General features: G+C 35.9%; 1 protein-coding gene and 1 long non-coding RNA gene across 2 annotated transcripts in view; both read right to left on the reverse strand.

Annotated features, from left to right (window-relative positions):
- Nucleotides 1-1,005: 1,005 nt before the first annotated feature.
- On the reverse strand, nt 1,006-4,673 carry LOC115926851. The gene is made up of 4 exons (XR_004065306.1): nt 4,431-4,673; nt 2,966-3,264; nt 1,922-2,025; nt 1,006-1,717 (listed from the first exon to the last, which is right to left on the reverse strand). It is a non-coding gene; the product is annotated as an uncharacterized LOC115926851 (long non-coding RNA).
- A 3,692-nt stretch (nt 4,674-8,365) lies between these two features.
- The window catches only part of LOC577303 (polymerase delta-interacting protein 2), a 33,591-nt gene continuing 29,733 nt past the window's right edge, over nt 8,366-12,223 (reverse strand). The window contains exons 9-10 of the mRNA XM_030992334.1: nt 10,970-11,049; nt 8,366-10,412 (exon numbers count right to left, since the gene is read on the reverse strand). Of these exons, the coding sequence (XP_030848194.1) occupies nt 10,298-10,412; nt 10,970-11,049 (195 nt within the window). The 3' untranslated portion in view covers nt 8,366-10,297. The remainder of the gene's footprint in view (nt 10,413-10,969; nt 11,050-12,223) is intronic.

Genomic DNA, 12,223 nt, shown 5'->3' on the forward strand with positions numbered 1-12,223 from the left:
AGTGGTTTTAGTTAAACTTATTGGGTGGTATTCTCGAAAGCGGCCTAAGTTAAACCTGGCCTAAGTTAAACCGTGGTTTAGTTAGGCCAGGCTTAACTTAGGCCGCTGACCTAAGTCATTTTCATTTCTCGAAAGGTGGCCTAACTGATCCATGGTTTAAACCTGGCCTAACTTAGTCCATGGATTATTCACCATGGTTACGGTTTCTGCACATGCTCAGTACCGAAGCTGCGACGTCACAATGCACTAAGACAATGGATGCGCGCAGTGTGGAGAGGATGCATCACCTCGACAACTTGAGCAATATGACGTCACAATGCACTAAAACAATGGGCTAAGACAATGGATGCGCGCAGTGTGGAGAGGATGCATCACCACGACAACTTGAGCAATATGACGTCCAGGGGCGGCGAAGCGACTTCCAAAGCGGGGGGCAGCACCAACAAAAAGGGCACTTGCTGGAATTGTATCATTGTTAAAAGGGAAATTATCAGAGGTGAAAAGGATCACATATCGCACCTGAAAATGGGCATTTAACATATTTTTAAAGGGCACTTATGAGAATGAAAAAGAGGCACTTATAATAAAGGAAATGTGCATTTGTTGAAAGAAAATGGACACCGATAATTTTGTTAATAGGGGCACCTCTCAAATTTAAATAGGGCAATTATCAGAGGTGAAGGGGCACTTCTCAAAAGTGAAAAGGGGCACTTATTGCAAAGAAAAATGAAAACTTGTCAAAGGAAAAGGGGCGCGTGTCAAAATTAAAGGGGCACTTATCAGAGGTGAAAAGGGGAAGGGGCACTTTTCCTATGGAAAAAGGGGCACTTCTTACAAAGTTAAAAGGGAACTTTCCTATATAAAAAGGGGCATTTGAAAAAGGGGGCACTGTACCCCCTCCCCCCCCCAACTCTTTCTCCCTATCTCCATCTCTCTCTCTCTCTCTCTCTCTCACACACACACACTATCTCACATCATTGTTTATTTCTCTCACCATTAAATTGTTCTTTCTCATTTGGTTCCCTTTCTCTTTTACTCTCTCTCTCTCTCTCACTCGCTCTCTGTTCTCTCACTGTTCTATTACAAGACTTTTTTCATGTATAATTCAATGAACCCAACAGTATGCACACTTAAAATCAAAAGATATGAAAGGAATATTGTATATAACATATCAACAATTATGTTCAATTCATTTATTTTTCTTGAAACAGAAAAGATTGTAATTCACGATGAATACGATTATAAAATTGAAGGTCAAATATTAAGCTGCAATAGCCACATAATCTGCAACTTGAAACTATTAGAATTAAATGTTATGCATTTGTTACATTACTTTTTCCCATTTTTTTAAAACAAAGCATAGTCTACTTTTGAGCCATGTTTCTTTTGCAGGGAATCTGTTATATCATGACTTGCACTATGTTATAAAACACATTACAAAACATGATTTCTGAAATGATTCAAAATCACAATTTTCCAGTGAAACAATGAAGATCTGATGTACATAAAAACATCCTTATGAGTGATGGTTGCTTTGTGGTTCACACATACAACAAGGATATATCAGGCTTTTTATCAATGGTTGCTTGTTTGTTACCATAGCTTCATGTTATGAGGATTATAATACAAAGGTTTTGATCCCCACGCAGTCACAGTTACAGCAGATGGAGTCTGGTTCATTGAAGAGGCTAAGTAGAACTTCATAGTCCTTGCAAGTCTGTTGAATGAAAAGAGAAAATAATGAAAGGAAGCACATTGAAACCTATTTCTGTTAAAGATTAAAAAGGTCTTCCATGTACATTGTGGTAAAAGTGGAGTGCATAATCAATTACATGAAAGTATTGATGGAAAAATGTGAATGAACAAATGCCATCCTTGAAGTACATGGGCATACAAACAACAACTTATTCGTACAGCCTACCTGTCAGAAATTCAGCAGCTCAGTAGTTCTCCTTCCTCTCTCTGAATTTGTCTCAGTTATCAGGAAATTTGCCTTCATTTATTTTACTGAAGAAAAACATCATCCTGAAACAAAAATAAAAAGGTTTACGGTAGACCTCATTAAAATATCAAAAATCTACTCTAACTTAATTTTTTTTTTAAGGCGCCTTTCATGTAGGCAGTGACTAGGCACCCCTCCCCACTCAGTTACTAGTAATCATTGATTTACAGAATGACTACCGGTATCTCTTTTAAAATCAAGAACAAACATACACATTCTTGCAGTACTATCTCATAAATGTGCTTGCACAAAGTTGTACTTGTCATTTCATGGCCTAAGAAAGCCCTAAGTAGTTAAAGTCTATAGCTAAGTTAGTCCCTTTCCTAAAATCAAGTCTAGAGGTCTACATCTTACTTAGATAACCAACCGACAGTTGGCTTAACCTAGATGTAAATGCAGCCTGGAATGGAGATTTTACAAGGCCCTAATCGTTAGAGCCCATCTTTTCCATTTTAGTTCAATCTAACATTAGACCAAAGATTGTCTTTGTTTATGTTATCTCCCAAAATGAGCTTCGTGAAAGGGGAAAAAGTAAAATGAAAATTTACTGCACTGCACTGTACTGCAGTCTGTAGGTCTCTAAGTCTTATATGGTCCAGAATTGTTAGCGGTAGGTTTGAATTTTCTTCTGACCCAAATTTTAAAGAAGTTAATCAACTGTTGATTATTTGTGTCTTATTTTCAGAGATAGTTCCTCCCAAAAGTCTAGACCAAGCTGTCACTGTCAGGAGTGACTGGTAGCCATGGCAATTGAGCTGAAAATATTAGCTCGTGCCCATGTAAAATGAATAAAAGTTTGAGTGTAGATTGCACCTAAATTCATCAGACAAAACAATTTTAAATCACTTCATAATGTACCTGTAGACACATCTGCAGATTCATAAAATCAGGAGATCTTTTAATAAAAATTGTATAAACATGATTTAGTTTACAAAATTTAGGCGTAATTACAGCTTTACTCACCAGCAGACTTTCCAAGAAAAATGGAGTATCTATTTTTCCTGTTCAGGAAATAACTGGTGTTGGGCCAACTGGCTTGGAGATGCCTATGTGGGTGCACCATATTAACGCCAGGGAAATGGCAGTAATTATAACATTCATGTTGGGTCTGCACTCTGCAGGACTGCCTCTCTTGTTGAAGGAATTGAGATGTATTGCTCCCATCTCCTGGCAATGGCTATTGAGATGGACTTCACAAGGCGGGACACCATAGCTTGGGAGAGGCCTTCTTTTTTCATCCCCATGCATCAATTGAAAAGAACCTGAAATAGCAGAAAATCAAGATGAAAAATATGTTAATATTTGAGAAATTACAATTTCTCTTTCTCTGTAGTTTACTAACTAATAGTATTATTAGACTAAACTACTGTTACAGTAACATTATCAGCAAATGTATGTCAAAAAAGGAAGCTTTTGTCCATTTCCTTTCAATTTCTATTAGACCTGTCTAGACTAGACTCTGATGAAATTTAGATCTAGGTCTATTAATATTGTTTAAAAAAAAAAAATTCTTGGGGGGGGGGGGGGGGCAGGGGTGGGTGGTTATGAAAATCATCACACCAACAGCCACAACTAGCACAGCACTGCAGCTCAGGCAGAGGTGATACCAGACCGAAATTTCTGTCTGTTTCATTTGTTAGCCTCTGATTTGGGTAGGGTCGGCTGAAAGAGAGGGGCCGATGTTATGTTTAGAAACAGGTTCATTGAAACTAACATGCAATTGAAATTAACATGCCACTTAGAAATGCACTGCAGCTGTTAAGGCACAGTTCATTGTTATTCATATTAGATGCATAGTCTACACACAATGCAAGTGTATGCAAGGGTCTTCCGATCACTACATTATACATGTAAAAGCACATGGATATTGAGTCTGGATTAAACTACCAAAGCAACCACACGTGTTTCTGCAGGCTCCATTTTGTTTGTCTCTATACTTACAATAGCTTAATAGTTAGTAGCCTACTTTCCAACCCAAATTACAACAGCCGACACTACCCAAATCAGAGGCTAACGAACGAAAGAGACTGCTAGTCCACTTTTAGGCAACATCGTCTCGAAAATCCACTATAAAAGTAGTTTCTACGTCTAGCAATGATAGTTTTAAGGTGGTGTTAAGGTGGTATATGCGTACGAAAGGACAATAGTGCCAAGAAAAAGAATTACCCGGTAAGAAATTGCTCAATCTTAGGAAACGAAAATATTAACCGACAATTATTTGCACGTATGGGACTGCTCTGCGAACACTGTGAACATTTACCAAGTTTCCTTCAAATTTATTCAGTTAAAAGCATTTTAGATTATCACCAGTACAGCAACATGAAAGTAAAAAAAATACTTTATTAGCTGGTGTAACTTTCATGAGCGCTTATCCATACAAAAGAGTGTAAATTGTTATCAAATATAGAAATTCAAATGCAAAACTTACCGTTCACTCTCCGCGGACAGTCGATTTAACTAAAAAGTGACGTCACGCGAAGTTAGGCCGAACTATGACGTATTTAAACCTGCCCTCTGAGCCGCCTAAAGTTAGGCCGAACTATGACGTATTTAAGCCTGGCTTATCTTTAGGCCACCTTCGAGAATAGCAAAAAAGATAGTCCATGGTTTAAACCAGGTTTAGGCCACTGATTTAACTTAGGCCGCTTTCGAGAATACCACCCATTATTTACCAATCACCAATGATTTTGGTACTCTCCAGCAAATGCAATAGTTGTTGTGTATAAAAGCAGAATACCGGTACATACTTTTGAAATATTAATTATTTTCCTTGTTTCTTTATAAATTACAGATGTCATACGATTTTTGACATTCAACAAGTTTTATGTGCACAAACATGCGACATAACAACCTTTTGGCATGGTATAACACCTAGTACACAAAATGAATTAGACTGTGTGCCTCTCTTCTTTGTGCGTACACATGACATTGTTTGCATTAATTGCCTTAGCTGTGTGCATCTTACACAAATGCAACCCAAGAGCACCTAACTCCATAGGATCGCAAATACCCTCAAATATTGCATATGCATTTTGTTGTTCAATATTACATATCAAGGGTTCAGTGACACAAAGACATAACTCCATATTTTGCCAAAATGAGTATTTAATATCAAAATGTTCAGAACATTGTGGGCTTTCCAGGAAACACAAAGTCTTAATTCCACCCACACTATGAATATGACTGACAAAGAAAGTGGACAAACTATACAGTTCCTCAGGTAGACAAAGGAACATCCCTTCACTGCTATTATGTAAAAATGTGTAGAACAGGTGTCACATGCATATTCACCTTTTAACATAATAGCAGTGAAGGGATGTTTCTTTGTCTACCTGAGGAACCGATATTTTGTCAGCTTTCTTTGTCAGTCATATTCATAGTGCCAACTCCCCATTGAAGTCGATGGCTAGTGAAACATAGACTTAACTCTTTTAGTGCTCAGTGACACATAAACCACTTTTTCTCAAAATAGCCAAAATGAAGTTACGTGTTTGTGTCACTAACCCCTCGATGTATTCACCTCCCATTTCAGAAGTTCCCTTACCATTTTATTTCAACCTTGGCCTGTGGCCTAGGTAAAATATATATAACATCACTCTAGAAATCCTGATTTGTTTTGGTTAATATATTTTGTTTTATTGAAAGCCGGAGCATGCAATATTTGTATAATGTTAGTTCTGTAACCATCAGCTAAAAGCTTTGTCTATCAGTCTACAAGCTTGGGTCGTTATTATAGAGATGATTTGATTGAAAGGAAGTGTACGTCATTGATGTAAGGTAAACTAGCATAAACATTATAATTTCTATCAATTATTTGCTGAAATGTATTTGAAATTTTGTGAAATATCACTGTTTTGCGAAAATGTTGTGGTTGTGATTGTAGAGGTGTCATGGTTTAATGGTTAAACCATGTTGACCTTACTGTGGATCATATGCACCGTGGTTCAAGTCCTTTGGTAAGACAGGAATCTAAAATGCCACTCTTAGCCAGGTAATCTCCGAGGGTTGCTAAAAGCCAATGTGACAGCCCTTGCCTAATGGCATGCTTGCATGTGAATTGTGCAAATTATGGTAGGAATTCTCCCCAGGGAGTGCAGGTGTTGTGCACTGTTGCAAGGGCTTAAATCAGTTATTTAGGTGTACAACTCAAAACCTTGCTCTTGTGATTTATATGCAAAATTGCAAACAATGTGTGACGTCTGATTTTCATGTATGTTAACCAGAATTTTACATAAAAGGTGGATGAATATGAGTATCTCAAATGTCTTATACTATATGTTGTAAAATTTAAAATAATATTTTTGTTATATCAACTTCAAGAGATGTGTACATGATTTTAAAGTGCATTTTCTTGAGTATTTTTATTAAAAAGTATCATGACATAACAGGAGTATGAATAAATTAAAGAATATGATCACCATTTGGAACTTTGTAAATGAGTGTGTGGCCTTTAAAGATATCTTATAATCAATACATGTACTTAATAATACCAGATACATTGCGAATGGTTAACAATGCCAGTTTCTGGGTTAACATAGCTTTATCTTATCTGAAAGAGTTGTTTTATCAGTACCCTTTAACAAACAATATGAAACAAGAAATTGGTTTAATTATCATTTTATTTACAATATATCCATCAATAATTAGGGAACATGACATTAATTACACAATGAATATTAAAGAGATACCTGCACATATTAATTTGACTTATACATTACAATAAAGGAAGCGTGTTATGAAAATAAATCAGCTTTTGAAAAGTGGTATTCGACTACCGAGAACAAAAAAGATGCATTTATTTGGGGAATCTGGACAACTTTCAACATTTGCATAGTACTTTCTAGACTAGAAGTCCACCTCAGTTCATGCTTTTGTTGTTGTTCATCTATTAACTTATTAACCCTTACTGTACTGGGCTATTTTGAGCACCCTCTGACTGGGGGGGGGGCCTGGGAGGCCCCCCCCCTATGATCTCGGCCGTCGATTGTCCGATGAACACGAAAATTTGCATGTTTGTAGATATTTACGTAAGGAACAAGATGGTATAAATAGTTTTTTCCAAATATGCAAATTTTTGTCGTTAGCCTAATTAATTATGCAAAACGCGCTAATTTTATGCATTTTACAGAAAACGTGTCAAACTCCAATTTTTGAATGTTGAAACTCATTATTCATATGAAACTTCTTTTCTAACACAAAAAAGTTATTTTAATGTAATTAATAATGATAATTTATGCAAATTTTGATGCGATTTGTAATTTTTTTTTTTTTTTTTGATGACATGCGCATACTAATTGTTATGTAACGCCTTACAGGTATATCCGATTTCGACGAAAATGGTATCAAAATGTGCGTAAGACTTGAGGGAAAAAAGTCATGAAACGACAATTCAAAATTCCAAGCGGTTGCGGCGCAATCTCCGAAAATGTCGAGGGGGGGGCCTCCCAGGCCCCCCCCCAGTACAGTAAGGGTTAAAGACCCTATTCGATGAAAATAGAACTTTATATCAATGGAAAGCTGAATGAACGTAGAATACAAATATAAAGGAATACAAAAATGTTTTCCCTTGTAGTATTGCACAAAAGCAAATTAAAAGCAAATTTTCCTCAGGGGTTGTATTTTCCGGAATCACGTTTATAACATAACTTGTGGACCCATTCAGCTTGACTATATAGCTGAGGCGATGAACCGTGCTTAATGCAAAGTGTTGTGAATATGCATACTCCACATATGGTGATATCAAGTTGATGGCTAGCTTTTTTAGGTCAATGACATCCCCATTTTTAAAGCTCTAGATTGAGTTTCCAGAGAGCTTTTACTACTCTAACCAACACTAAAATAGCATATATTGTAATCTATGGCTTATAAGCTTTCAATTGATATACAATTCATCCCTTTCCTTTTTCACTTCCGACAGGGTCTTTAAAGGGAATTCCTACCCAAATGGACAATTACTCTAAACGAAAGCAGAAAAATCAGAGAAGCAAACTGATGAAAGTTTCAAACTTTTGCCATTCTTTTTCATTTTTGTTGCCACTTACATGCAAATAAAATTATTACAAAGATTGGAGTGCCCTTCAAATGAACATATTAATTGTAGTGCAGTGTGTTTCTTGCCAGACATGCAAAGCAAGGACAGATGAAAAGCAACATTCTTTGTAACAAACATCACTTGCTTGATACACATACTTTCGCCTACTTACATGTACATTCTTTTCTTCAAGCATTTTAAGATATATTCAATATTCATGCACAATTAAATTACTTTCATTTGCACAACTGTTGAATAGTACACTTTATATCACACGCTCAATGGTTTAAGCTTAACAAAAAATGTGTAACACTCAAAACAATCCATTAACTTGCATATCCATATTTGGGAAAATTTGAACGGTAGATAGCTCGCCATGAAGTGAGATTCAGATAAGACTTAGTAATGAAAATTACATATTTTATAGTATGTCACTTGTAACTCCTAACTATAGTAAAATCAGCTAATAATGTCATGACATATTGCTTTAAAATGCTTTTTATTATTGTACAGATACATGTAGATAATTCAGTTCTGAATATGAATATTTAAGTAAAAATACTAAGAGTATTAAATACATCTATTATGAAATCTTACAAAGCATCTTCTGGATGGGGCCATGTATATAAATGGAAATTGTCTTCACAGTAATGCTGTTAATCTTCAGAAAATGGGGAAAATCTACATCAAAACATAATTCTCAGTTACCACATACTGGTACTGTGGTTTTCAATATTAAGCAATGTATGTTATTATTAAAATATAAGTATAATGAGAAATGCACAAACTGAAAGACCATTCTACAGATTTATGCACTATATAATTTCTTCTGATGATTTTTTTTCCTTGTTAAGGTAGACTGTCTATCAGCAAAGTTTATTCAGCAAAGACAAAATCAAGAAAGCAGTGTGTAGAAAATAATAGTAGAACTTGAAGAGCCTCATGGACGCCAAGAAAGAGAAATACTGAACTAAATAACTCAAACCTGAATGCCTCCTTTTCTAAGACTTCCATAACATTGAAAATACATGTATTTCAACTATTCAGAGATGTTAGTAACCTTACTGGTCAATATTAAAGAAAGAGCTCTTCAACCCTTACAGTGGAAGCATATACATATATCAGCTTATTCCATCAAATACTGCCCACTCATTGGACATGAGGACACATGCATTATTATGCACGATTACTAGCCAACATGTGTTTAACAGTATTCAACATATCTCTGCTTTTATTATACCCAATTTTATTATATCCAGACCACCAAAAAACAAATGACTGTCAACATTCATTTGCTTTTAATCCAAAAAATAATAATTAACACATTGCAATTCACCCTGAAGAACCAGGACCGACTTGTACCTCCATCCTTTCTATTGTTTTAACAAGATTAGTTTCAATAGTTCTGTCACATTTCATGTTATCAATGGAAGACACATACAAAACATTTGCATAAAGTATTATTGAAGTACAGTGTCTCTTTTTTTCTAAAATGAAAGTGTTACAATTGTAGAAAAAATCAAACCCCTGCCACCTCTGAATTTAATATTAATACTACCGGTAATAATAATAGCAGTTTCTTATATAGCTTTTGTGTTTTTCAGACTTGACACTCCTGGTGCTCCCCAATTAAAATTGAAACATATTGATACAATATGTATAAATGACACTGTTATATCAATTAGAGACAATTGATTCAGTTGTACATATTCTACACTTTTGATCATAGGCAGATACATGAATGAGGGTCGCACTAGGGGACCGCGTCATTGACATGCCCTTATATAGCCTCCTCAGACAATAAACAATTCATACGCAACTTGTATAAAGTAACATCGTAAGAAGAATGATCGTATAGCGACAGGGCTGTACAGATTAGATAACAACATTGTATGCAGTAACAAGTTTTGCAGAGGCCAATCATCAGTACATGCTCATGCTAAGCCCTGCCCACTTATATGATTTTTGTACGATACGACGTTCAAAATAGAATGGGACCCTGATTCTTTATCCAATATTCATTTGAAACTATGCTCAAACTTGCATTTCACTATACAATGTTTACTTAATTATAATGTTTTCTATATAGGATGTTTCTTCACACAACGTTCAGAAGGAGAAAAAAAGGGTAAGTAAAGTAGTCTCTAGAAGAGGCTAGTCTGTCTGTCAGCAGCAGCAGCATAGACTGATCAGCTGACAAGGCATTGGTAGGCAAAATATGTGAAAGTGACCTTGAGTCAGACTGTCTGTCCTTGAGATGTCCTTCACCAGAAGAAGCTATGTGGACTGGAGTGATCATCTTGCTTGCTCTCTAAGGTGAAAGGTGGGATTCTACAGTCAAATGTCTGACCGTCGCTCTTCTCCATGCGGAATGTCCCCCTAAAAATAGAGATTCAAGCAAGCAAAACAATGTAAAAAATAAACACTGATTCCCCCTTCTTCTACTCAGTCTTGATCATTGTATTCTCTTTCAATCTACTTCTCTCCTTTTTCAACCAGACTATTTGAAGAATAGCAGCATAATTATCAATAATAGATGCCTCTAAAGTGGATATGGCTACAATACCTTATTTCACATATTTACTTCAGGGAAAATACAATATAAAACTTATGATAAAACAAAACCCCTGTCCCCATTCTTTTATCCACCTTTAAAATGTTTACTGAATATGGATAGCATTGTCTACTCTTAAGGATACAGGTGCACTGCAGTGAGATCTTTCTATGAAAGGCAACCTGTAGTTTATTATACACCTGACAAAGGACTCATCACAAGAATGAAAAGGTCCATTATTTTGTGGTGTATTTCCATTCAGATGTCACTACTCTGCATTATGTAATTCTACATCTACAATTTGCATCTACACACACACTGTATTTCTCAAGTAGTATTCGGAGGAGATAAAATGGTTAGAGGACTTTTATGCTGTACATACCACATGTGTCCACTCGGTGCTTGTAATGATACATGACTGCTATACTGGAAGGCTGGTTGCTCCTTAGATAAGATGGGTTCCTATACAAATCAAGGGATATTAATACACAATAAGAACATAGAACATAGAACACAGAACACTATAATAATAATAATAATAATAATCATAGCTACATTTATACAAAGTACTTTTACTACCCTGGCTTTTGCCCTGCTGCCCCAAGGAGCTCTAGGCATTCAAAGAACTAATTCCTACTAGGTACCCATAATTTACACCTTGGTGGAAAGTACTAGCAAATGTAGTGCAAATGTAGTGCCCCCACAGAACTGGAACCATGAACCCTGTGATAGTATAGTATTAATGACTGCTTTGAGAGAAATAGTTGTTTTATTACGCTCAAGGGAAGGTTAGAATTGTGCTATTCCCCGAGGCTTGCCGAGGGGAATAGCCCAATTGTAACCTTCCCGAGAGCGTATGAAAACAACTATTTCTCGAATATTAAAGCAGTCATTAATACTTTTATATGCCGAAAAAAAATAGACTAAAAAATAAAAAATAAAAAATAATTTACATTTTTGTCGAAGACGGGATTCGAACTCTTGCGTACAACAAGAGGTGTATCGAAAACCAACGCTTAGACCACTCGGCTATCGCGCTACGTTAACATGCTTGGCAGTTTTCTCCAATATATACATTGAAATGAATTGAAAACGGCTCCGCGTGAGGGATGCTTCGCAAAAGCTCCATGAAACGGACCCTTCTTTTACTTTTGCAATGCATATTGGCACGAACTTAGATCAAGATCTATCGGCAGATGTTGTTTTTTTTTGTTTTTGAGAGTTAATTTTCGTCTTCATGTCAACAATGCAAGATAAAATTGTCGGTAAGATCGATCGAGATTCAATTGTATTGAAATTGCCGACCAATTTTTCGCACACGTATGGTATCCTCCATCGCTCAAACCATTTTTTAACATGTAAACCTATGGGGTAACCATGGAGACTGACCTATTTTTTTAATAACCATGGTTATTAAAAATATTGAAATGTTTTAAGCATGGTTACCGGGAATTTTACAGGAACAGTTGAAGTTTATGAATGCAATTCGACCAATCAGATGGCTGGATTTCTTAAGTGAGGTATATAACATGTTTTACTCTGTAAAAACACCAATAATCACTGAAATTTGTCATGAAAGAAATTGCATCCTATTCATGTAAGGTTTGGTTTCAAAATGGAAAAGGGCAATATGACT

This window comes from Strongylocentrotus purpuratus, unplaced genomic scaffold, assembly GCF_000002235.5.
Source record: "Strongylocentrotus purpuratus isolate Spur 01 unplaced genomic scaffold, Spur_5.0 spur5_scaffold_2, whole genome shotgun sequence".
NCBI classification, from domain to species: Eukaryota; Metazoa; Echinodermata; class Echinoidea; order Camarodonta; family Strongylocentrotidae; genus Strongylocentrotus; species Strongylocentrotus purpuratus.